Below are 27,567 nucleotides of genomic sequence, written 5' to 3'. Positions count from 1 at the left end.
GGGCGGGACGCTGTTTGGACCGGGACCGAGTGGGCCGGAGACCGGCAGCTGCGCCTCGGGTTTCGGCTGCACCACCGGCGGGTCGTGAATCCTTTCGAAGGCAGAGCTGAAGCGACCGGCGGAGATTCCGTGAGATGTTTCAGCTGCACGGAGGCGCCCGGCCTTTCCCCGCCGGGGATCGGGGCCTGTTGTCTGGAGTTGTCTCCCAGACCCGTCCCTTCCTGCTGGGAGACGGGAGCTGCCCCGCAGCGGCTGCCGGTGGATCTCCGGAGCTCTCACCGCTCCCCTGTGCAATCCGAACGGCTGAAAACCAAGGGAGAACAAGGGGCAAAGGTAAACTCGTGCTTTAGAAAATAACAAACAGGAGCATGTCTGGCCATTCGGCCCGTTGCGCCTATTCCACCCTTTCCTCAGAATAGTCCTTTTTAAATCTTTTTCTAGATTTTAAACAAACATAAGTGAAACATGAATACAAAGAGCTTGAGAGTACATAATTAATAGTTTAAGGTATAAATACAAATAGATGAAAATAACCTCCCAAACTCATGGTGGTTACAAAAAATGGAGAAAATAAGAACCCCCCCCCCCAAAAAAAAAAATGGAAAAAATACCTAACCGACATGGGCCATTTCATTATATCAACTATACACAGTACCGTCAATAACTCCGCACCTCCATCCAAATAATTAAGGACAATAAAAGTCAGGTTCAGGAAAAGTCAGTTTAGCTCATATGAAAATGTTGAATAAATGGTCTTCAAGTTTCTTCATATTTAACTGAAGGGTCAAAGACAACATTTGTAATTTTTTCTAAACTCGAACAAGAAATAGTTTGAGAAAACCACTGAAATATCGTTGGAGGATTAATTTCTTTCCAATTCAATAGGATAGATCCTCTAGCCATTAATGTAACAAATGCAATTATCCGCCAAGCTGTGGGGGGGGGGGGGGTGGGGATAAACGGCTATTATCCACCATTGGTAAACTGAAAATTGGAGTAAAAGGATGTGGTTGCAATTTGATATTCAGAACTGTTGAAATAATACCAAAAATATCTTTCCAATAGTTTTGCAAACAGGGGCAAGACCAGAACATGTGGGTCAATAAAGCGACTTCAGAATGACATCTGTGACAGGCTGGATTAACATAAGAATAAAATCGAGCGAGTTTATCCTTGGACATGTGAGCCCTATGAACAACATTAAATTGTATTAGGCATGTTTAGCACAAATAGAAGAAGAATTGATTAATTGTAAAATTTTCTCCCACTGCTCTGTGGGTATAAGACAGTGAAGTTCTTTTTCCCATTCCTTCTTAATTTTTTCTGATACTCCTAGCTGTATTTTCATGATCATATTATAAATGATGGCTACTAAACCCTTTTGGCACGGATTCAGAGCCAGAATTTTTTTCTGTAATGTCCATTGGACATAATTTCAGAAAAGACTAACATTCAAGAAACTTCAAACTTGCAAGTATCTTAAAAAAAAATGAGTTTTAGGCTGGATAGCTGTTCAAAGGACATAAAACTGTTATCTAAAAATAGATCACAAAAACATGTTATACCTTTTGCTTTCCATAACACAAAGGCTTAGTCCATAAAAGAGGGCTGGACAAAAAGTTAGAAATAATAGGGGTTAATAAGATAAACTTATTCAAGCTGAAGAATTTATGAAATTGAAACCATATTCTTAGAGTATGTTTAACTACAGGATTAGTTATTTGTTTATTTGGTTTAGATAAAGCAAAAGGAGGCAAAGATCCTAAAATAGAAAACAATGAGAAGTCTTGTACAGATTTACACTCCAAATTTACCCATTGTGGGCAAGGTACTACGACCAATTCTCGTGTCCAAGGTATTAACTATCGGATGTTAACTGCCCAGTAGTTTGGCAAAGCCAAACCACCTTCCTACTTAATCTTCTGTAAATATTTCTTACTTAATCTAGGATTTTTATTCTGCCACATGTACGAAGATATTTTGCAATCAATAATATCAAAAAAAGATTTAGGAATAAAAATTGGGAAAGCTTCGATTAAATATAAAAATATGGGTAATACTATCATCTTGTTAGTATTAATTCGACCAACCAATGACAGAGATAATGGGGACCACCTGATAACAAGTTGCTTGATTTGTTCAATTAAAGGTAAAAAAATAACTTTAAATAAACCCTTATGTTTCTTGGTAATTTTAATACCCAAATAAGTAAAATGATCTGTGACAACTTTAAACAGTAAGTGTTTATAAATTGGCACTTGCATATTTAATGGAAATAATTCACACTTATTAAAATTCAGTTTGTAGCCAGAAAAGCTACTAAACTGAGCAAGCAAGGATGAAATAGCAGGAATAGATCTCTCAGGGTCAGATATGTATAGTAACAAATCATCAGCATATAATGATAACTTATAAGTCCCTCACCCACGGGTAATACCAAAAATATTAGGTGATTCACGAATGGCAATGGCTAAAGGTTCCAAAGCAATGTCAAATAATAGAGGACTTAAAGGGCAGCCTTGCCTCGTCCCACAGGACAACTGAAAAAAAGGAGATCTTTGATTATCGGTAAGAACCTAAGCCAAAGATTTATAATACATTAATTCAATCCATGATACAAATTTCAAGCTTAAATTAAAATTCTGCAACGTATAAAATAAATATAGCCATTCAACTCTATCAAACGCTATTTCAGCATCAAAGGAAATGACATTCTAGTATTTTAGATGGAGAAGTATAAATTATATTAATAAATTTTCTAATGTTAAAAGATGAATAACAGTTTTTAATAAATCTGGTCTGATCTTCAGAGATAATTTGAGGTAGTACTTTTTCTAATCTGGTGGCAAGAATTTTGGTAAAAATCTTACAATCCGTATTCAGCAAGGATATTGGCCGATAGGATTCACATTCAGTGGGGTCTTTATCTTTTTTAAGAATTGGAGAAATGGAGGCATCATAAAAAGATTGTGGTTATTTACCTATGGTTAACGCATCTTTAAAAATTTTACAAAACCATGGAGCGAGAAAAGAAGAAAAGGACCAGGGACTTTACCTGAATTCATTGAAAAAGGGAGTGGGTTCCCTTTTCCAGACACTGCCCGGGGACTAGTGCCACTCCTCAGGGTTATATATGGCACCTCTCAGACAGGGACAGGGAGTGGGTTCCGCTTTCCAGACCCTGCCCGGGGACTTGTGCCACTCCTCAGGGTTATATATGGAACCTCTCGGACAGGGACAGGGAGTGGGTTCCCCTTTCCACACCCTGCCCGGGGACTTGTGCCACTCCTCAGGGTTATATATGGAACCCCTCGGACAGGGACAGGGAGTGGGTTCACCTTTCCAGAACCTGCCCGGGGACTTGTGCCACTCCTCAGGGTTATATATGGAACCTCTCGGACAGGGACAGGGAGTGGGTTCCCCTTTCCACACCCTGCCCGGGGACTTGTGCCACTCCTCAGGGTTATATATGGAAACTCTCGGGCAGGAACTGGGAGTGGGTTCTCCTTTCCAGAACCTGCCCGGGGACGTGCCACTCCTCAGGGTTATATATGGAACCTCTCGGACAGGGACAGGGAGTGGGTTCTCCTTTCCAGACCCTGCCCGGGGACTTGTGCCACTCCTCAGGGTTATATATGGAACCTCTCGGACAGGGACAGGGAGTGGGTTCCACTTTCCAGGCTCTGCCCGTGGACTTGTGTCACTCCTCAGGGTTATATATGGAACTTCTCGGGCAGAGACAAGGAGTGGGTTCCCCTTTCCCAGGCAGATGCCCGAAGGTGACCGGGAGCCACCAGAGGGGCTGATGTAGTACAAGCCATGGCACAGTGGGTCACTGAGGTAAGGGAACCCATTTGAATAACAGCCCGACTGCAGGCGGATTTTGGTGAATTTACCCGATAACGACAGAAAAAAGGAGAATCCCTTGCGTACTTTATAGCTCGTTTTAAGGATACGTGTGAGTCCAATGCCGGCAAACCGCTGGATCGATCAGTATGTCCAGCTGGCAGTGCAGACTTTTCTGAACTCTCTCAGGCCCAAGCCTGCCCACTCCTTTAAGTTAACTAATCTCAATTCGCTGTGTCAGACCTGGCCCCAGGTGACATAAATTCTGATGCATATGGACTCTTTAAAGGGACTGGGGAAAAGCGAGAGTGTGCACAGAGACCCGGTAGTGAGGAGATGGAGTTCGGTTCCCGACGAAGAACCCAGAACGGGTGGCAGGATCATGCGGATGGTGCAGATGAAGAGGACACTTGGCTAAGGACAGAAACAGGGTTTGTAGAAAGAGGGGACATTGGGCCAGAGATTGTCGCACTGCAATCACAGACAAGAATAATAAGAGGCAGGATGAGAGCCTGGATGACAGTGATACATTTACCCTCCACAATCCCTTTGGTCCCGGATAGGGCAGGCCAGAGGGGACGGATCGCAGTGATACTCGACAGAGTACCACATTTACTCTCCACAATCCCCTTGGTCCCGGATGGGGCAGGCCAGATTGGATGGATCACGGTGATAATTGATAGTGTGCCACATTTACTGTCCACAATCCCTTTGGTCCCGGATAGGGCAGGCCAGAGGGGACGGTGATACAGGCGGCTGTGATCAGGCTCACAACACAGGCAGGCTCTTTTCTCACTGCTGTAATCAGGTAGAAGGTACAAGAGCCTCACGACTCGCCCCACCAGGGTTAGGGACAGTTACTACCCCTCAACCATCAGGCTGTGGAACAACACAGGATAACTGCACTCACTTGCTGTCCATAGAGATGCTCCCACAACAAATCATCGTACTGGGACTGTCTCAAAATGAGTGAAATATGAGGTGGTTTGACTGAGACAGATCAAATTCCTGTCTCAGAATTAGAGACACACAATCTCACAGGATATTTACAGCGGAAGGGCTGGAATGATGTTTCCCGCAAGGTGTGGAACTTGCGCTTACAGATTCAAAATCCGAGGACAACTCAGCAGGACTGAGATGAGGAGTAATTTCCTCAACCAGAGTGCAGTGAATCACTGCAATTATCTCCACAAGGTTTCTAAATTGAATGGACATATCCTGGGGCTCAGCGGTGATGGGAAGTTGCAGGAAAGAGGTGCTGAGGTCAAAGGTCAAGCAAGTTCTGATTGAAGGGCAGAAGAGGCGCAAGGGGCCGAATGGCCACACCTTCTCTGTTTCTTATTTTCTGAAACACGAGTTTACCTTTGCGCCTCACTGTTTCTTGTCCTGTCAGATTGAACAGGGAGTGCTGAGAGCACCGGACATCTATCGGCAGCCGCTGCGGTTATTTCATCTTCTCATTGTTTATTTGCATTAGTGAAGTTTGTTGTCTTCTGCACTCTGGTTGATCTTTCAGTGATCCAGATATAGTTACCGTTCTGCAGCTTTGCTCTGTATGTTTGTAGGAGTTGTATGTGGCGACTTATATGTACTCTGTTTGTTTCTGGAATAGTCACTTGGGGAATCTGAGGTGGAGGAGTATCTGGGGCTTATTTAAAATTATACATAGATATTATCCAAACAGTGTTTATTTGACAAGGGTTAATTCTGATATTGAAACTAACTGTTATTTTTGTGGTTTATATCCAGAGAATTTATTTCATCTGTTTTGGGATTGTGAGTATGTTTAAACATTTAGGGTTGATATTTGTCAATTTCGTAATGTGGATTTTAGTTTTTGTTTTCAAAATGTCTTATTTGGGTTTACTAATAACACCAAATCTCATGGGGATCATTGCTCTATCATAAATCTTTTGTTAATTTACATCAAATTTTATATCCGTAAATGCAATCACAGCAATAAGAAACCTTCATTTATATTTTTACATCAGATTTCAAACTATACATTTATAGTCTGAGAATTTCCCATAACCAGAAAGCTGTAAAGACTGTATAAATCTGTCAATGTTTTGGGTTATCTCTGTAAATGTTCCCGTTTTGTGACTCCTCTCAGATACAGTTCCTTCTGTCCAACAGTATTTAGAGCGGATTTCCTTGTTAATTTTTATATTTAAAGTTAACAGTTATATATTTGTTGCTGCACTTGTGTGACTCCCTGGCTATGTTAGCATATGTTCAGTCTGTCTGTTTTTGTTTGTGTTCAATTAAAATTAAAAAATATTAAAAAATAATAATAAAATTTACTTTGAACTTTGAGCCTCGGGGAACTTGCTATGAGTCTGAGAACAAACGGTGACTGACATCTCCAGCTCCCGGCAGCAGCCCGCCCTCGGACACACTCACAGCCAATCAGAGAACACCCCTGGGAGAATCTTGCCTCCATTGGCTGAGGAGTGTCTGTGGGCGGGACGCTGAGCGGACCGAAGTTTGGAACCGGGAACGAGTGGACCCGGTCAGAGACCCGAGATTGGGAGCAGCTCCCCGGGTAAAGGCTGCAACAGCGGCCGGAGTTTTGAACCCTTCCGATGGCGGAGGTGAAGATTCGGGCGGAGATTCCGTGAGATGTTTCAGCCCGGTCTTTCCCCGCCGTGGATCGGGACCTGTTGTCCGGAGTTTCCTCCCAGTCCTGTCTCCTGCTGCTGGGATCCGGGGTCTGGCCCGCAGCGGCTGCCGATGGAGCTCCGGTGTGTGAGCGCTCCCCTGTGCAAAAGGACAGGCTGAAGGTCAAGGGAGAACCAGGCACAAAGGTAAACTCGGACTTTAGTAAAAGGAAACTGGAGCAGGCCATTCGGCCCTTTGCGCCTGTTCTGCCTTTCACTCAGAACATACATGTGCTTTGACCTCAACGCCACTTTCCCACAATGTTCCCAGCATCGCAGAACCCCAACACTTGACCTTCAAATTTAGAAACCTTGTGGAGAAAATTCTAAAGATTTGTTGCACTGGTGAGGAAATTTCTCCTCATCTCACTCCTGCTGAGGTGAAATCGGATTCTGTGACTCCGGTTCCTCACCACAGCCAAAGGAAACATCATTCCTGCCTCTACCCTGTCAATACCCTGTGAGACTCAGTCTCAGTCAGACGGCCTTTTGTTTCTCTAATTTTGAGACAGGCCCGATCAGTATAATCTCTCCGAGGACACTACCCCACCTCCTATATCAATCTGGGAAAACTCTTCATTTCCTTCATCCCACAGGCTGACTCCGGGACGGAGACCAGACCTGTGCACAGTGTTGCATGTACGCTCTCACCAGGACCCCATATACCTTCAGAGGAGATCTTTATTCTTCTATTCAAACGTTCCTTCCCATTCAATGCTCTTCATTTAATATCGAACTCAAACAGTGAACAGACACAACGCAGCCTCAGCCATGAATTTAAAGGGCAGGTGTTGCAACAGTTTGAGCTTCATACCGGGTGCCACAGAGCAAGCAGGGTGTCACAAAGGGAGGAAGGTGGGAGTGTTGTATGTCTGAGCCCAGCTGTGTGTGTTTGTGTATCAGAATCAGGTTTAATATCACCCGCATATGTGGTGAAATTTGTTCATTTGTGTCTGCAGTACATTGTAATAAAAACTATAAATTACAACAAGTATTTATAAAATTAAATTTGAAGCAAAACATGAGGGAAAATACCGAGGAAATATTCTTGAGTTCATTGTCCATTCGGAAATCTGATGGTGGAGGGAAAAAGCTTTTCCTGAACCGGTGAGAGTGTCTCCAGGGTCCTGTACATCCTCCTTGATGGTAGCAACGAGAAGAGGTCATGTCCTGGGTGATGGGGGTCCGTAATGATGGATGCCACCTTTTTGTTGCATCATCTTTTCAATGTTTCCTGGATGCTGTGGTGCCCATGAAGGAGCTGGCTGAGTTTACAACTTTCTGCAGCATTTTCCGATCCTGTGCAGTGGCCTCTCCACACCAGGCAGTGATGCAACCAGTTAGAATGCTCTCCACAGTACATCTGTAGAAATTTGCAAGTGTCTTTAGTGACAGACTTATTCCCCTCAATCTCCGAATGAAATATAACCGATATTTAAATATAAAATAGGCTATATAAATATAGCCTTCATTGTAACTGCATCAATATGATGGGCCCAGGATAGTTCCTCAGAGATGCTGACAGGCAGGAAATGGAAACTGCTCACCCTTTTCACTTCTGAGCCCACGATGAGGACTGGTGTGTGTTCCCTCGACTTCCCCTTCCTGAATCCACAATCAATTCCTTTGTCTTCATGATGTTGAGTGCAAGGTTGTTGCTGTGACACGACTCAACTTGCTGATCTATCTCACTCCTGTACTCCTCCTCGTCACCGTCTGAAATTCCAGCAACAATAGTTGCATCATCAGCAAGTTTATAGATGAGCCTAGCAACACAGACGTGGGTGTAGAGAGAGTAGAGCAGTGGGCTGAGCACGCATCGTTGAGGTGTGCCAGTGTTGATTGTCAGCAAGGAGGAGATGTTATTTCTGATCCACACAGACTGGGGTCTCCTGGTGAGGATCCAGTTGCAGAAGGAGGTACAGAGGCTGGTTGATTACAATTGAGGATCTGATTGTGTTGAACGCTGAGCTGTAATCAGCAGCCTGACTTGTGTATTGCTATTGTCCAGGTGATCTAAGGCTGAGTGTGAGCCAGTGAGATTGCGTCTGTTGTAGGTATATTGTGACGATCGGCAAATTGCAGTGGGTCCAGGTCCATGCACAGACAGGAGTTGATTCTAGTCGTGACCAACCCCTCAAAGCTCTTCATCACCGTAGATGTGAGCACCATTGAGTAATTGTCATTGAGGCAGCTCAGCCTGTTCCTTTTAGGCACAGCTTTGATTGTCGCCCTTTGAAACAACTGTGTGTTTGTCTGTGTGTGCGCGCTTGAAATAGTGATCCCAGTTTGATTCGGGGATTTTTCCTGTAGATGGGGTGCCTCAGAAGAGGGGTCATTGTGATGGGACGACCATTCTGATCGGAGCGAAATGAATTACCCAGTAGATGCTGAACCTTTAGAAATTATAAGCCACTTGTGTGCTTGAGAGAGTATCTACAGATTTAAATGTAGAGTTCAAAATTTACAAAGTAAGTTTATTATCAAAGTTTACGCATGTCACCATGTTCAATCCTGAGATTGTTGTTTTGGGATAAACTCTGTAAATCCAAGAATCATGATTGTATCAATGAAAACCTGAACCCAACATCGTAGATAAAATACACTGAGCAAAAGACAACAAACTGTGCAAATGCAAAAGGAAATGATAACAATAAATATATAAGATGTCATGCTGAATCTTTGCAGGCTTCTGAGGAAATAGAGACGTTGCAGTGCTTTCTTCATAATTGCACTTACATGCTGGGCTCAAGACACATCCTCGTAAATGATGACATTGACGAATTTAAGGTTGCTGACCCTCTCCGCCTTTGATCTCTAATGAGAACTGGCTCATGGATATCCTGTTTCCTCCTCCTGATTTCAACAATCAGCTCCATGCTCTTGCTGACATTAAATGTGAGGCTGTTCTAAGACCATAAGATCTTGGAGCAGAATTAGGCCATTTAGCCCATTGAGTCTGCTCCGCCATTTTATTTTAGCGGATCCAATTTCCCTCTTGGCCCCAATCTCCTGCCTTCTCCTGGTAGCCCATCATGCCCTGACCAATCAAGAAACTATCAAACTCTGCCTTAAATGTACATGAAGATTTGGCCTCCACAGCTACCAATGATGCACTGTCCATAGAGTCCATAGATTCATTACTCTCAGGCGAAAGAAATTCCTCCTCATCTCCATTCTAAAGACACCCCTCTACTCTGAGGCTATGTCCTTTGGTCTTAGACTCTTTTGGACACTCTCCAGTCTTAGCACATCTTTTCTAATATCGCAGTACTCCCAGTGAGGCCTCACCAGTGCTTACAAAATCTTCAACATTACATCCCTGCCTTTATATTCTATTCCTCTTGAAATGAATGCTGATATTACATTTGCCTTCTTCACCACAGACTCAATCTGAAAATTGACCTTTAGGGATTATTTGGAAAATAGTCAGCCCTGCCATTTCTTCGACCAAAGTGCATGCTGATACCCTTTGCTGACACTGTATTCCATCTCCCACTTCTTTGCCCATTATCATCTGTTGAAGACCTTCCATAGCCTCTCTATTTCCTCAAAACGACCTGACCCTCAACCTTCTTCATATCGTCTGAAAACTTTGCAGCAAGGTCATCAATTTCACTGACATTTAACATGAAGAGTATCAGTCCCAACACAGACAACTGTGGAACCCACTCCTCAAGAGGCTCCCTTTATACCCACTCTTTGCTTCCTCTCAGTCAGCCACGGCTTTGTCCATGCTGGAATCTTTCCGGTAATACCATGGGCTCGTGGGTTGTTAAAGCAGTTTCGTGTGTGGCATCATGTCAGAAGCCGTCTGAAAATCCAGGTGGACAACATCAATCGATTCTCCTTTGTCTGTCCTGCTTGTTATTTCTTAAAATAATTTCTACAGGTTGGTCAGGCAAGGTTTTCCCTTCAGGAAACCATGCTGACTGTGGCCTATTTTATCTTGTGACACGGTACTCTCAGACCTCATCATTAATAATCGACTCCAACATCTTCCCAATCACTGCGGACAGACTAACTGGCCTATAGTTTCCTTTCTTCTGCCTCTCTCCCTTCTTGAAGAGTGGTGTGACATTGGCAATATTACATTCTTGAGGAACCATTGCGGAACATTGTGATTCCTGAATGTTCATTACTAATGGGGCCACAATCTTTTTAGCCACCTCTTTCAGAAAGCTGGGGTGTACACCATCTGGGTCACGTGACTTATCTAACTTGGCCTTCCAGTTCCTCAAGAACCTTCACTCCGGTTCTGGTAACTTCGCACACTTCTGACTCCTGACACCCGGAAGTTCCACCATTATGCTGGTGTCTTCCTTTGTGAAGACAGACACAACATACTTATTCAGTCTGTCTACCATTTCTTTATCTCCCGTCACTGCCTCTCCAGCATCGTTTTCCAGCCACCCGAGACTTTATATCAGATAAAAATTGGGATATGTGTGCTTTAATTAGACAAGAATGTTGCACCAACACACCAGACAAATTTGAAAATGTAACTCATCTGATGGACTATATTTGAGAGGCAGCAGATAGAATGAGAGAAGTGGGAGAGCAGTTCCACAATGATAACCCCTCAGTAAGTCAGTGGCCATTTGGGACTCTGGGAGGATGGTGGGATACTGGTTTACATTGTACATTTCCACAATGATAACCCCTCAGGAAGCCGGTGGCCATGTGGGACTCTGGGAGGATGGAGGGATACTGGTTTACATTGTACATTTCCACAATGATAACCCCTCAGGAAGCCGGTGGCCATTTGGGACTCTGGGAGGATGGTGGGATACTGGTTTACATTGTACATTTCCGCAATGATAACCCCTCAGGAAGCCATTTTTGGAATCTGGATGAGAGAATACGGTTTTACATTATGGAATAACCATTAGAGTAATAATAATCAGATTATGATTATTTTACTCTTACATGTGACCGAAACGAGGAGACAGAAGGAATATTTTGTAAACGCTGTGTTTGAAGTCCCCTCCCATCCCTGGTGAGAATGGAGGTGAACTTACCCCCTGCAGGTAATAAAGAATAAAGCTGCTTGATGAAGAAACACTCAGTGTTGGGATTGTGTTCTGTGAGTCTCAGCAGAGAGATACTTGACAGGGGGTTAGGGGTGAAAGGTGCGGAGTTTACGGGGCACATGAGGGGATACCTCTTCACTCAGAGGGTCACAGGAGTGTGAAATGAGCTTCACCCACCCACAAAACGTCTGCCCCCGAATGAGGTGGAGCTCAAATGGCGGGTCCCTCAAATGAGCTGCTGCCAACCGGAGACCGGGGTCTTCGGGCTGGTTTGTTGCCGCCAGCGAACATGATGTGTGCCCCTGGTGATGGACACACTGACGGTAGGTGTCGGCGCTGGGGGGGGGGGGCAGTGTTGTACTTGTACGGGTGGGTAGAGATATCTCAGAGCCAGCAGATGCCAGACAAGGGCTCGTCCTTTATTCTGGGAGGTCCTGGTACCAGTTGTAACGGGGTTTACCCGACGGTGCAGTCTGGGAGGTCAGGGACTGGGCCGTCTCCAGTGCCAGTACAGTCACTCTCAGCTGAGCCTGGAGTGGGAGCAGGGACGGTTCCTGTTGAGTTACGGACATGGTCCAAACCCGGGGTGACGCCATTGTCAAATTTCACCAAGAAACAATCAGGCCAAACAACTTCAGGCAGAACTGCTCAGGATGACAAACAGACATCAGTACACAGAAATGACAACTTTTAAAATCAGAAATAAACCAATGTAAAAACAAATTTAAAACCAGCTCCTTTGCCTGGGGATGGGTGGAATGGAAATGGTCCCGACGCAAATGAGGTGGTTTCACACCGTCTGCACGACTCAGTCGCCCCATTGAAGGAGTGGCAGTGGCGATTGAGTTCGCACTGAGAGGGGGATTGGACACGGAGGGAAAGGCCTGATGAGCGTCGGTTTGATTGCCGAGGGGATCTGCTGTCTTGTCTTGTGGACTGGCCACTTACGGCTTCCTCACAGGCTCAGACACTGAAAGCCCGTGTTTCCCTGCACCCCCCCCCCCCCCACCACCCCGGATCCAGGCAGTCTCGTCCCCCTGGGAGATGAAAGAGAAAGTAAATTCATCCGCTTACAACTGCACAATGATATGTGTTAATTATTTGGAGAATGCAGATCAAACAATTAGTGAGGTTGTGGATGTCACCTAAACCGGTGTGTGGAGAAAGTGAGGGTTGTCTAAGGTTACAGTGGGATCGGGACCAGTTGGGAAAGTGGGCCGAGGAATTGCAGGTGGATCTTAGCTGTCACTCAGAAACAGTTCTTCAGGGGGTCAAAGACGACTGAGACACGAAAGAGAGCTTTTCTTGGGCTCTGGATTCAAACAGACAAGACTGGTGCACTCGTACCAAGGCAGAATATAAGTTGTTGCTCCGCCACCCTGCGGGTGCAGTCATCAATTAGGAGCAACTTCGCACCATCCTCCACAAGTCTGACTTACCAGTCAGCAAGCATTTTAATTCTTCATTCCCAGTCCTGTTCCGCCGTGTCGATCCGTGGACTCGTCTTGTGCCAAGATGAGCTCCTCTCCCCGTAGAGGAGCAACACATTATATTCCGTCTGGGTACCCTCCAACCTGATGGCATGAACATCGATTTCCACTCAGGAGAACAAATTACCGTCACCCTCCTCTATGCCTCACTCTGACCTTGTACTTCTCACCTTCCTACATTCCTCCCGGGACCCTCCTCCTGCCCTCTCTCTGGTCCACTCTCCCCTCCTATCAGATTCTTTATTCTCCAGCCCACCCTTTCTTGACCTTCCCCACCCACCCGGCATCAAATTCCAGCTCGCCTCTTCCCCTCCCACACCATATTTCTATTCTGGCACCTTCCCCTGTGCTTCTCTGCCCTGCAGAAGGCTTTCTGCCAAAAAACGCCGTCTGTTTATAATTTTCTATAGATGCTGCCTGAGGTGCTGAGTTCCTGCAGCGTTTTGTGTGAGTCGCCTTGAATTTCCAGCATTTGCAGACTTTCTCCTGTTGGTTCCAGAAATCGCCGCGCGATCACATGCGCATGCGTAAGTGTCGCGGGCGTTTCGCGCGTGCGCACGGTGGACAAAAAGCTCGGAGACTCGCTGCAGGTAGGAGCGGGGATCCGGGCGGATTATCATCGGTACCGGCGTCCGAACCGCGACCGGCCACACCTTTCCTCCGCACCCCGGGTCAGTCCAAGTGCTTACCCCTCTCTCTACGCGGGCTCCGGGGAATTTGCTGCTGAGGAGCGCAGACGCTGGAGCCGTGGCGGATAGATGGGTCTCTTCTTCGTGTAGGTTTCTGGGTAAAGAGGCAGCCATTGATGACAGGGCCAGCGTTTTCCCTGTTAGTCCGTAGGCCGTATTTGGAATCGCAGGGGGAGGGAAGGGGAGTAGATGGATCACTCGGGCACCACCGAGCACTGAGGAGCTGACCTTCCAGTCAATGAAAATGTCAATTTTTACTGTATGAAAAGAAAGAAACAAAATCCTTACATCAGCTTTAGTCCTTGTGGAAATCACCTTTGTTCCATCTTGATCTGGACCTTTCTACCTGTGAGAACTTGTTTAGTACCATTCGCTTTGGATACATAATGATACCAATTACCTTTGGCCTGGGTAACAAGTGACCTGTAGCGTTCTCATCACAAATATGCCACACTCCAATGAGAACAAGGACTGCCCTCCCCATCATGTTCATTGGCATTGCCGCTGACGGGCTCTCCACCGTCAATCACCTGTGCGGAGGGGCAGAGTAATTTGAAACTCTCCAGGGTTTGCCAGGTAACATCACATGCTCTTTGTAGTGCTGTCGTACACGACCAGAACTTGAAATAATACCTATGTTTTCTCTAATTTATTTTTCTCAGAACGTATGGACCGAGCATTTGTCTGAAAGTTAAATGTTTAAACATCATGAAAACAGCACGGCATCAACAAAACACCAGCTGTGCAGCAGCAAAGGCTCTCTGTGTGGGAACATTTCAGTCACTGCGCAGCTCGGAATAATATGGGACAGAGAATAATACTAATGGAAGGAATCAGCGTGAGCTAAGTCACAGATTGAAATTCCCATTCTCACACAGACAGGAAATCTGTTGGGGAATTAGATGGACAGACCAGTTGCCTGCGTCATGAGCAGTTGGAAGGTGAGTTTTTCCCCCAACTTGGGTTGATCCTCGCTGTAACAGTGTGATGTCAGAGTTCAGAAAGGAGATTAAAATTATCTCACAATATATCGGCTGTGAAAATTAATCAGATACAGGAGCAGAATGAGGTTGTTTGGCCCATTGAGTCTGCTCCGCCATTTCATTACCATATAACCATATAACAATCACAGCACGGAAACAGGCCATCTTGGCCCTCCTAGTCCGTGCCAAACCCTTAATCTCACCTAGTCCCACCTACCCGCACTCAGCCCATAACCTTCCACTCCTTTCCTATCCATATGCCTATCCAATTTTACCTTAAATGACACAACTGAACTGGCCTCTACTACTTCTACAGGAAGCTCATTCCACACAGCTATCACACTTTGAGTAAAGAAATACCCCCTCGTGTTTCCCTTAAACTTCTGCCCCCTAACTCTCAAATCATGTCCTCTAGTTTGAATCTCCCCTACTCTCAATGGAAACAGCCTGTTCACGTCAACTCTATCTATCCCTCTCAAAATTTTAAATACCTCGATCAAATCCCCCCTCAACCTTCTACGCTCCAATGAATAGACCTAACTTGTTCAACCTATCTCTGTAACTTAATTGTTGAAACCCTGGTAACATCCTAGTAAATCGTCTCTGCACTCTCTCTAATTTATTGATATCTTTCCTATAATTCGGTGACCAGAACTGCACACAATATTCCAAATTTGGCCTTACCAATGCCTTGTACAACTTTAACATTACATCCCAACTTCTGTACTCAATGCTTTGATTTATAAAGGCCAGCGTTCCAAAAGCCCTCTTCACCACCCTATCTACATGAGACTCCACTTTCAGGGAACTATGCACAGATATTCCTAGATCTCTCTGTTCCTCTGCATTCCTCAATGCCCTACCATTTACTCTGTATGTTCTATTTGGATTATTCCTGCCAAAATGTAGAACCTCACACTTCTCAGCATTAAACTCCATCTGCCAACGTTCAGCCCATTCTTCTAACTGGCATAAATCTCCCTGCAAGCTTTGAAAATCCACCTCATTATCCAAAACACCTCCTACCTTAGTATCATCAGCATACTTACTAATCCAATTTACCACCCCATCATCCAGATCATTTATGTATATTACAAACAACATTGGGCCCAAAACAGATCCCTGAGGTACCCCGCTTGTCACCGGCCTCCATCCCGATAAACAATTATCCACCACTACTCTCTGGCATCTCCCATCTAGCCACTGTTGAATCCATTTTATTACTCCAGCATTAATACCTAACGACTGAACCTTCTTAACTAATCTTCCATGTGGAACTTTGTCAAAGGCTTTGCTGAAGTCCATGTAGACTACAGCCACGTAGACTACATCCACTGCTTTACCCTTGTCAACATTCCTCGTTACTTCTTCAAAAAATTCAATAAGGTTTGTCAAACATGACCTTCCACGCACAAATCCATGCTGGCTACTTCTAATCAAATCCCGTCTATCCAGATAATTATAAATACTATCTCTAAGAATACTTTCCATTAATTTACCCACCACTGATGTCAAACTGACAGGTCTATAATTGCTAAGCTTCCTTCTAGAACCCTTTTTAAACAATGGAACCACATGAGCAATACGCCAATCCTCTGGCACAATCTCCGTTTCCAATGACACATTAAAGATCTCCGTCAGAGCTCCTGCTATTTCTACACAAACTTCCCTCAAGGTCCTGGGGAATATCCTGTCAGGTCCCGGAGATTTATCCACTTTTAAATTTCTTAAAAGCGCCAGTACCTCCCCCTCTTTAATTGTCATCGGTTCCACAACTTCCTTACTTGTTTCCCACACCTTAGACAATTCAATATCCTTCTCCTTAGTGAATACCGAAGAGAAGAAATCATTCAAAATCTCTCCCATCTCCTTCGGTTCCACACATAGCTGACCACTCTGATTCTCTAAGGGACCAATTTTATCCCTCACTATCCTCTTGCTTTTAATATAACTGTAGAAACCTTTCGGATTTACTTTCACCCTATTTGCCAAACCAACCTCGTATCTTCTTTTAGCTTTTCTAATCTCTTTCTTAAGATTCCTTTACACTCTTTATATTCATCGAGCAATTCCTTTACTCCATGCTGCCTATATCTATTGTAGACATCCCTCTTTTTCTGAACCAAATTTCTAATATCCCTTGAAAACCATGGTGCTCTGAAACCTTTAACCTTTCCTTTCACCCTAACAGGAACATAAAGATTCTGTACCCTCATAATTTCACCCTTAAATGACCTCCATTTCTCTATTACATCCTTCCCATAAAACAACTTGACCCAATCCACTCTCTCTAAATCCCTTCGCATCCCCTCAAAGTTAGCCTTTCTCCAATCAAAAATCTCAACTCTAGGTCCAGTCCTGTCTTTCTCCATAATTATATTGAAGCTAGTCCATTTCCATCTCAGCCGCACTCTCCTGCCTTCTCCCCATATCCCTTCCTGCCCTGACTAATCAAGAATCCATCACCCTCTTCCCGAAAATAGACCCAATTACTTGGACTCCAGAGCAACTCATAGCAGCAAATCCCCCAGAGTCACCACGCTCCGGTTAAAGAAATTCCTCCTCACCTCCATTCTGAAAGAACAAAGCTCGATTTTGATGCTGCGTCCTCTGGGTTTCGACTCCCCCACTCTTGTCAACATACTCTCCATATCCACTCTATCGAGATTTTTCAATGTTAGATCGATTTCAATGAGGGCCCCTTCATTATTCTGAACTCCAGTAAGTAGAGGCCCCGAGCCATCAAATGTTCTTCATCTGACAAACCTTATAAGTCCTGAAATATTTTTGTAAATTTCCTTTGAACGCTCTGCAATGTAAGTACATCTGTTCTACTTAAGGGGCCTGAATCTGCTCTCAACAGTCCAAGTGAGGCCACACTTTATAAATACTCAACAATACATCCTTGCTTTTATATTCTCCTACTCTTCAACATTATTTCCTCTCTATTGAGAAAACAGTCTGCACTCTCATTGCCTCTAACAAAGTGGATGACCATACACTTCTCTGAATGATGACTTTCATTCATTGATGTCTTTTGTAAATCTTTTTTACAGGTTAGAAATGACAAAAATTGTGTGCGGGAATTTTAAACAGAACAACATGTCAGTTTGCTGTCTCTGCCCAGATATTTAAGGAGTTACTAGATATTTAACAATGTATCACTGTTGATCCTTGGAGATGAAGAATTTTGTCATCACAGCTGGAAAAGTGCTTTGTGTCTGAAATGAAGTTTTCTGTTGTAACTCACTGAAATCCACTGGAACCGGGGAACTGAGAACACACCAGCATTTGTTCACTGGAGATCAGTTCTTCAACTACATTGATTGTGCAAGGGGTTTACTACATCTGATATTTGACTTATGAATTGACAAAGAACTGTGGGAAGGGATTCACTCTTCACTCACTCATCTCACCTGCATGCACAACAGCGAGTTCACACTGATAAGATGTCGTTCACCTGCGCTGATTGTGGGAAGGGATTCACTCGGTCATCCTGCCTACTGACACACCAGCGAGTTCACACTGGTGAGAAGCCGTTCACCTGCTCAGACTGTGGGAAGGGATTCACTCAGTCATCGCAACTGCGGAGACACCAGTCACTTCACACTGGGGAGAAGCCATTCGCCTGCTCAGACTGTGGGAAGGGATTCACTTGGTCATCTGAACTGAAGATACATCAGCGAACTCACACTGGGGAGAGGCCATTCACCTGTTCAGACTGTGGGAAAGGGTTTATTCGGTCATCTCAACTGAAGGTACATCAGCGAACTCACACTGGGGAGAGACCGTTCACCTGCTCAGTCTGTGGGAAAGGATTCACTCAGTCTTCTGTACTGAAGGAACATCAGCGAATTCACACCACAGAGAGGCCATTCACCTGCTCAGACTGTGGGAAAGGATTCACTCATTCATCTGTACTGAAGGTGCATCAGAGAATTCACACTGGGGAGAGGCCGTTCACCTGCTCAGACTGTGGGAAGAAATTCACTGACTCATCCAGGCTACAGGCTCACCAGCGAGTTCATACTGGAGAGAGGCCGTTCACCTGTTCAGACTGTGGGAAGGCATTTACTCGGTCATCTCAAGTGATGGTACATCAGCGGATTCACACTGGGGAGAGGCCATTTTCCTGCTCTGAATGTGGGAAGAGATTTATTCATTTATCTGACCTGCAGGTGCACCAGCGAGTCCACACTGGAGAGAGGCCGTTCACCTGCTCAGACTGTGGGAAGGCATTTACTCGGTCAGTTGAACTGAAGACACATCAGCGAATTCACACTGGGGAGAGGCTGTTCATCTGCTCAGACTGTGGGAAAGGGTTTATTCGGTCATATCAACTGAAGGTGCATCAACGAGTCCACACTGGGGAGAGACCGTTCACCTGCTCAGACTGTGGAAGGGGATTTATTCAGTCATCTCAACTGATGATACATCAGCGTATTCACACTGGGGAGAGACCGTACGCCTGTTCTGATTGTGGAAAGAGATTCAGTCAGTCATCCGACTTACAGACACACCGACGAGTCCACACTGGAGAAAGGCCATTTTCCTGCTCCCAATGTGGGAAGAGATTCTCTCAGTCATCCCACCTTGTGACGCACTACCGAGTTCACACTGGGGAAACTGTTTAAACAGGCGACAGGCTACAGGCTGGATATTTCACCATCACAGTTGCTGAATCAAGTTCAAAAGTGACTGTTGGTGCCGAACTCGGCAATTACTGCTGCTGTTTAACAAACCCAGTTCTGCACTCTGGTCACTGGGCGTGGGAGGTAATCCTCGGCTAATGTTCACGTTTAATGGGACTGGAGTTTAATGGTTTGGATCTGTGACGCAGAAATCAGTTCTAATTTAAATCCTGTCCACACCTACAGAATCTCCTTTCTCTCCCCAGAATATCATCTCTTATAACTGCCACAAGGCCAAAATTTACACTTCCCTATTAAGCTTCAGAGTGGGCAGTGCTGCCGGCCTTTCTGTTGCTTCCATGCCCCAATGGATCAACTCCCCACCCACCGAGCAGTATCCAACAAGGTGTTCTGCTGAGGAGAATGCCCACAGGACAGCCCTGCACTGTCTTCCTAATGACCCTTACCTCTGCTGGTGGTCACGCTTCTCCTGTCCGAAGCTTGTACTCTGGGTGTGGCCATCTCTTCAGATGTTTCATTGATAGTATCTTCAGGCTCCCGAATGATCCTGAGTACATCCAACTCCCTGAACCAGTCAGTCCGGCGCTGTGATTGGGTGCACTTCCTGCAAATAGTCATCGGAAAACTGTCCGATGTCCAGAGTTCCCACATCTGACTGGAGGAGCATCCCATCCTGACTGCTCTGCACCAAAATACACCACTGTCTGAATGAATTAACATATGCAAGAAAACATCGAACGTGAATGGGTCAATGACAGTGGAAGTAGAGTGATCAATTGTCTGTGTTTTTGCCATGAGGTCGAAGGAATAGAGGCTGCCATTTTGTGAAGCTGCTCTTTAACCCCCATTTTGTGAACTGATTGCTGTGGGATAACCTGATCAGATCAACTTTACACAAGAAGTTACTGGTATTCCCATTGTAAGCCTGAAATCACTCTCACATAATCTGTGCATTATGTACACTATCAGGTTTGCAGAAGTAATCTCGTTATCTCTGAACCTGAAGTCACTCTGAGATAAGGTGTGTATTACGTACAGTGGCAGTTCTGCAGAAGGAATCTCGATATTTCTGCTGAGAGTCTGAGCGACACAGTTTGTCTGTTTGGAACCATAGTGGAGGAGAACAAAAGAAATTACCTTTGGCATGAAGTTGTGTAAATCTGTTAGTCAGCAGCCTGATGGACTTCAGCCAACAAGAATGAGATGCGTCCTCTGAACTGATAAGAGTTGTTTCAAATGTTTCAAATTAGGCTTGTTTCAAAACAAGTAAAGAGTTTCAAATGCAAAGGTGTGATAACTCTTGAGACGAACTATCACAAGGAAGATCCCCCAAGGAAGGGGCTGGAGAAGAAATGATGGATCATTTGGATGCAGTGGGATCCCCTGTTCCAGTGTTGTGAATTTGAGAAGTGGTCAGGGTGTGTATTAGTACAGAGGGAGCAGTGGAATTCATGTTTTAAGTTGTTAGCCTGGGGTCAACGTAGTTACTTTGTTGTTTGTGTAGGAAAAATAAAATGCGAGCTGTGATTAATTACGATTTGCCTGGTGAGTTTCCGAACTGATTCCAGTTGATGAACGGTGAACATATTTTCGCGCCCTGGGTGCAAAGGAAAAGAAAGAAAAGTGGTCTGGGACCCTGGTGACGAGTTGAACCACACAGTAGGTTAGGATATTAAACTGTGAAATGGAAAGGACAGGCAGAACCCAGGGATTCAGAGGATTTCAGAGATTACTTTCATCGTTAATTATTAAGGAAATGGTCAAATTATGAGGCCTGCTTAGAAAAGTTTGACAGCCAAGGGTCCGGGACTGTGGAGGAAGAATTGTGAAAAATAGTTAGTGAAAATAAATTTAAAAAATTACAAGGGATTAAAAATGTTGTAATGTGATGTTTGTTGGATGATCTAATTGAAGTAAAGAGAGAAAAAACTGAAATTGGCAGAGAAATTGTGTAAGTATAGGGAAGAGTTAGAAATTCTGAGGGAGCAGGATCAGGTGAATTTGATCCACATGAGTCAGTTTCAGGCTCCGTGTGAAGCGTTAAGAAGAGAAAATGAGAAAACTGAAGAGGAGTATAAACAGGCGGATACAGAATTAGAGAAATGAAAAGTCAGGGTCGGGATTTACGGCTGTTACGAATGTCATGAAGAAATCGGCAGCTGAGAAGAAAGGCTGCGCTGATCGCAAGTGTTTAAACCAGATGGAAAATCTGCAAAGTGAACTCTCAGCTCGGAGAGGAGTGATATGTGCGAGGACTGACGATGATGGTGATGCAGATTGGGGTGATTTAACGTACGAAGAGACGCTTGTATCACACACCGGGTTGCTCTCTTCAGTCACCTGATGAGGTAATCGTAGCCTTTGTCCAGGGGCAGATATGGTCAGGTAGTGCCCAACTTTCACAGAGTGTTTCAACCCTTTACCCCTACACTGTACAGCTGGTGGATCTGAAGTGAGGGCCAAGTCACTGCCCATCTGTTCCTGACCTCCAGCTCAACCCCTCTCTCCAGCTCCATACCCAGTCAGGGGCTCTTTCTGCTTCCTCCCCCATCCTGACAGCTGCTTGCTTCGTGCTTTTTTCATCAAGGCCCAGCACAGACAGCAACCTCCATGATGGCCGTGCCGGGAACCCTCTACAGTCGATCTCCATGAGGAACAGCCACGTCTGCCATCCTTTGTCCCTGCACTCCGGGACTAACAGTCTCAAAGCCAGGATTATTGGGGAAGTGGCCCGCCTCCCAGCAGGTTTTTCCCAGAGTGGGTGGAAACTTCAACACCCAGTGCCCCAATGGCGCCTGTAGTAATGGAGGGACTGCAGGACACACCAGAGCCGGGGGTGTGGGGCGTGTATGACACGGTATTCTGTCCCTTTGACGTGGCCCAATTGAGTGCTGGAGCTGTGAATGGGAGATGATTCTCGGAAACTTTTCCAGTGCATTCAGCAGACAGGATAGCTCATGGTTTATATGAAACGGAGGAGGGGAAGCTAACCCTTCTCTGTCTAACTTCAGCTTTCCCTTCAGCCCTGCCGGAGGAACAGGCACCCGCCCAGGGGACACGGGGTGATTTACAGAAGACACCATTAGAAGCTGCTAGACTAATAGAGGTGACAGTGGAGGTTTTGCATAACTGCAGACAGTGGAAAGGAAGGAACCTTCTATATTTGTGACGAGGTTGTGGCCGGTTTTCTCGAGTGTTTTGGGTCCTAATTTGGATACGCAGAATTTGACTCCGTGACAGAGTAGGAACTGGCCGAGGAACTTGGTATTGCACAGTACCGAGGAGAGCAGAAGGGTGTGTGAAATGATTGATCCATTCAAACCCCACACATGCTGAAGCATGGGCTCTCAGAAGGATGATGCGAATGAGGGAAAGGGAGTGAGGGAGAAAGGTACTGAGGAGGATAAGGGGAAACAGGGTTCTAAAACGACCCTATAACAGAACAAAGTTTGCAGTGACAGAATGAAGGGAGACGGGGGTGGATGGCCGATCAGGATGAGCTCAACAACGCCACCTAATGGCTGGGTAGTCAACGACGTGGTTGGAATATCGACGTTCCCACTGTTCTGAGTACTGGATCCACAAAGAAATGATGCAATTCTGGACACGAAGTTTATTTTGGCATTGATTGCCCACAACCCAGGTGGGTTGGGACTTGTCAGCATGTAACGATGGCCTATTGCCCCAAGAAGGTCAACTGTGTTACCTATAATATAATGCCCATGGAGCTGATGATAAGCCACGACTTGAATCCAGAGTTACCCAGGGGGTCTCCAAGTTACATGTGCGTTCACCACATGGTCGGATGGTGCAGCTGGACCCCTTGTTGAAACTAAAGTAGGAATCCGCCCCATAAAATTTCTTGCAGATGATAATAAGGTAGATGGCGTTGTGGAAAGCTTGTTTCAAAGTTTGCAGAAAGTTAGAAGAGTGGGCTGAACGATGGCAGATGGAGTTTAATGCTGATAAGTGTGAGGTCCTACATTCTGGTAGGAATAATCCAAATAGGACATAAATGATAAATGGCAGGACATTGAGGAATGCAGTAGAACCAAGGAATAATGGTGCATAGTTCGCTGAAGGTGGAGTCTCAAGTGGATAGGGTGGTGAAGAAAGCTTTTGGTATGCTAGCCTTTATAAATCAGAGCATTGAGTAATGTTAAAATTGTGCAATGCATTAGTAAGGCCGAATTTGGAGTATTGTGTACAGTTCTGCTCACCGAATTATAGGAAAGATATCAACAAAATAGGCAGAGAACAGAGAATATTTACTAGAATGTTACCTGGGTTTCAGCACCTAATTTACACGGAAAGGTTGAACAAGTTACGTCTTTATTCTTTGGAGCATAAAGGTTTGAGTCGGGACTTGATAGAGGTATTTAAAATTATGAGGGGGATAGATAGAGGTGACGAGGATAGGCTTTATCCACTTAGAGTAGGGGAGATTAAAACAAGAGGACATGATTTGAGAGTTAGAGGACAAAAATTTAAGGGTAACACTAGGGGGTATTTCTTTACTCAGAGAGTGGTAACTGTGTGGAATGAGCTTCCTGTAGAAGTAGAAATAGTAGTATATATATATATATATATATATATATATATATATATATATATATATATATGGTTCATAATGCGGGAGAGTCTCGAACCACCCTAAACATGGCTACATTCAATGCAACACATTGGGAAACAGAAGATGCAGTTATTATGAATGAATTTACGTGACACTCACGTGTGGGAGTACCGTTGATATACATTCGAAACTTGGAGATTTTTTAATGTATTTAATCTTGTAATGTGCTCAATAGACCCTACATTATCCCAGATTGCTTTGCTGTATGCTAACTAAGGACGTGGAAGGAGGCGTGTGACTTTGGCTTCGAAGGACAAAAAATAAGATGATCAAAGTAAATATGTTATTATGACCTGAATTCACTTTTGTGTCGAAAATGCATTTTTGTGTCAGTGTCCCACGCAGCTGTATTCACCCCCACCCCCACGTTTCTTTGTAATGTGTGAAAGTGCACTGTTTATTTTAAGTTTTGCAATTATTCTGTGGAACGAAACAGCTGTGGGATTGGGGACAATGTTTCTGTTGCGCTTTTATTTGTTTTTGTGCATTTCGTGCGGAAGAGGAGTTGTTGATGTTTTTTTCTTGGTTTCGAGGCTATATGGTGAAGAAGAATCACAGGATTGTGTACTGCATACATATTCTGATAATAAATATAATGAAATGAAGGAATGAAAGAATGATACAAACATGGATTTTTGTACTGTCTTCTGTGTGTGTGTGTGTGTGTGTGTGAGAGAGAGAGAGAGAGTGTGTGTGTGTGTGTGTGTGTGTGCGTGTGCGTGTTTCGTTGTGTTTCCTTATTTGTTTTCCATGTAATTGATATTAAAGACACCCGAATTCCACACTGGCAATGTGAAATCCTGGTTGAGCAGATGGAAATCCGTGCATCTGTATTCGGATATAGCTGCCTACATTTCAGGAGAATATTACTCATTGGTGTACCGTTACGTTTGGGAATTTGAAATTAACAATTTTGTTAAGACTGGAATAATTTGAGAGCAGTCCTAAAAATTGCTTAACTAACAAGATATTTTTTCTTTTATAGAACAGAAAAGATTTTCAAGACTTTTGACAACTTGGTTAGAGTCCCCCAAACACAAACTAATCCAAGAGTTCATACTCTCGAGGAGAATGATAACAGTAGGTGATGCAATACAATTTTACAGGCTACAATGACATAATTTACTTCAGTATTATGTTTCTCAAATGGCTCCATTGAAGTACATATTTAGAGTGGGAGAATATTGAATTGATAAGAAACCACTGAAGGTTCAGTCACCTTTGTTGGGACAAACTAATTCACATAAACAGTCCACACATTGCACTCGTTCATTATTTAATCGCAATCTGTCACCACGAGGATTGCATCTGCCTGACGTAATTGGTTTGTAAATAATTTTAAAACAGCTATTTTTAAATCTGTTAAAATGTGTCCCTCTGGAGTCGCTAAATGGTATTAAAAACCGTAGGCTTGGGCTGCCTTTACATTTCATTCCAAGAGATCGCCTGTAGCACAGTGGGGACAGGTCACTGGACAGAGAAAATGCCTGCATTGTTCAATAGGTACAGAAGTATGGAGAAAATACTGTACGTGTTAATCGCCGTCATTGGAGTTCCTGGTAAGTGAGCAGAGCAATTCTTGTTTGGTATTTCTGTGTGTTAACCATGTGAATCTGTTTATGATCATTTGACGAGCTTCTAACTTGATGATCATTGTAGAAATATCCGTCAGAGATATTGATCCTGTCAGTTCAACACTCTGAATTTTCATATTTAAGGACAAGTGGAGCTAAACTCCTGTCTCTCATCAAACTCACGGGATCGACTCGAACATTGTTCTTGCCTTCAATGACACCTTGTCCGGAGTTGTCCCATTGTGGGGACAGGCAGCTCTCCCGCAAGCTGTGACTGGGATGTGTTTACATTGTAAAGGTCACTGTTTCTGAGTTATCGATCAGAGAGAACCCCTGGTCCTGTGTTTCATGTCTCCCTGTGGAGTCTGTCACAGTCGGATCCCACTGCCTGTCGGTCAATAATTGGGTCTGATCATCTGAACCAGTGTCAACGGATCTGCTGACGAGAGTTATCGAATTGAACTGCGCTGTGGAATTAATCCATTAACGGAGCCGCTCAGCCTCAGGTTGCTCAGTTGTTCCTGCTTTCCCTCTGAGACGCGTCGTAAATTTTCTCCAGGACAACTCTTCGTCCTGGAGAAAAGTCCCGGCCCAATACCAAAGTTTGTTCAATTCCATGTACAGAATGTTGCCTGACCTGCTGAGTCCCTCCAGTGTTTTGAGTGTGTTCCTCTCCTCTGCATGCCTTATCGGCCCCATCATTTACGAGTTTCCAGGGGCCAGGTCAGTCACGATTAAATCAGTGAAACCGGCCAGGTCAGGGACAGGAATCGGGATCAGCACCGACCTATGTTGTTCATGAAGATCGCTTTTATCGCCGACGATTGTCCACAATTGTCTTATCTCCACACTGAAGAAGGCAGGTCAGAGACAGTGTGACCAGTGTCCCATGTTAGGTTAGCAGCCGTGCACTGACTCCACAACTCCTGGTCTTCAGCTGAAACCCGATCCCTTGAGGAATGCGTTCAGTAATGGCCTCTGTCTGTTATCTCTCTCTCCCTCACTCTCTCTGCTCCCTCGCCCTCCCACCTCCCCTCTCCCTGTCTCCCTCCCCCTCTCCCTCCTCTTCTCCCCCTTTCCCACACGCAGTGAATGTAGTGGCGATTGTGATCCTGTCTCGGGAAAGTGCGGCCTCTCTACCTGCACCACTCGCTACCTGGTTGCCATGGCAGCGGCTGATCTACTGACCATTGTCACCGCGGTCATTTTGTGGCGAATCAAATCCTATTACTTCCCGTGGAGTTTTCTGGACATCACCCCTGTGTGCAGTGTTATCGATGTACTGAGATGCACAGCCACAAACTGTTCTGTCTGGTTCACCGTCGCTTTCACCTTTGACCGGTTTGTCGCCATTTGCTGCCAGAAGCTGAAAACAAAATATTGCACCGGGAAAACTGCAGCTGTGGTTCTAACAACAATCGGCGCACTATTCTGTCTGAAAAATGTTCCCCGATACTTCACACGGCAACCCAGGGTGATCATCGACAATGTACCGTGGTTCTGTAAAGTGATGGACAGTTATTTCACTGACCCCGGGTGGGTAGGGTATGACTGGTTCGATACGGTTTTAACTCCGTTCCTCCCTTTCGCTGGGATCCTGCTGCTCAACGCTCTGACAGTCAGACACATTTTAGTGGCCAGTCGGGTCCGAAAGGGGCTGAAGGGACAGGGCAAGGGGGGGAACCGCAGTGACCCGGAGATGGAGAGCAGGAGGAGGTCTGTGGTTTTACTCTTCACCATCTCCGGCAGCTTCATCCTCCTGTGGATGACACTGGTTGTAAATTTCATATATTATCAGGTCTCAGGGAAAGGATTCAGTTTCAATTATTCTGAATGGATCTTTATCTACGTCGGGGGTTTGCTGAGTGATTTCAGCTGCTGCACCAACACGTTTATTTACGCGGTGACTCAGTCAAAATTCAGGGAACAGATAATTAGGTCGGTGAAATATTCTGTCACCTCGGTGGTTCATTATATTAATAAAGCTGCGTCCTGAGCACAAGCCGG

At 44.9% G+C, this 27,567-nt stretch overlaps 1 protein-coding gene across 4 annotated transcripts; it reads left to right on the top strand.

The window, feature by feature from the left end:
- LOC132385785 (zinc finger protein 234-like) lies at positions 1–26,788 on the top strand. 4 transcript variants are annotated; one of them, XR_009509279.1, is made up of 4 exons: positions 1–333; positions 14,381–14,659; positions 24,972–25,066; positions 26,650–26,788. XR_009509279.1 is itself a non-coding variant. In XM_059958009.1 (3 exons), the coding sequence occupies exon 3, from the start codon at positions 18,151–18,153 to the stop codon at positions 19,333–19,335; it is 1,185 nt and encodes a 394-aa protein (XP_059813992.1). In that variant the 5' UTR covers positions 1–333; positions 14,381–14,659; positions 17,758–18,150; the 3' UTR covers positions 19,336–23,930. The 4 variants fall into 4 exon arrangements, 1 of the variants encoding a protein (XP_059813992.1); XM_059958009.1 differs by lacking the exons at positions 24,972–25,066; positions 26,650–26,788 and adding an exon at positions 17,758–23,930; XR_009509280.1 differs by lacking the exons at positions 1–333; positions 14,381–14,659; positions 26,650–26,788 and adding exons at positions 23,965–24,260; positions 25,396–25,450.
- The last annotated feature ends 779 nt before the right edge of the window (positions 26,789–27,567 follow it).

The sequence above is a fragment of the Hypanus sabinus genome (assembly GCF_030144855.1).
Source record: "Hypanus sabinus isolate sHypSab1 chromosome X2 unlocalized genomic scaffold, sHypSab1.hap1 SUPER_X2_unloc_21, whole genome shotgun sequence".
In the NCBI taxonomy this organism is placed as follows: Eukaryota; Metazoa; Chordata; class Chondrichthyes; order Myliobatiformes; family Dasyatidae; genus Hypanus; species Hypanus sabinus.
Note: the sequence above shows the minus strand (reverse complement) of the source record. Positions and strands in the feature narration are given on the sequence as shown.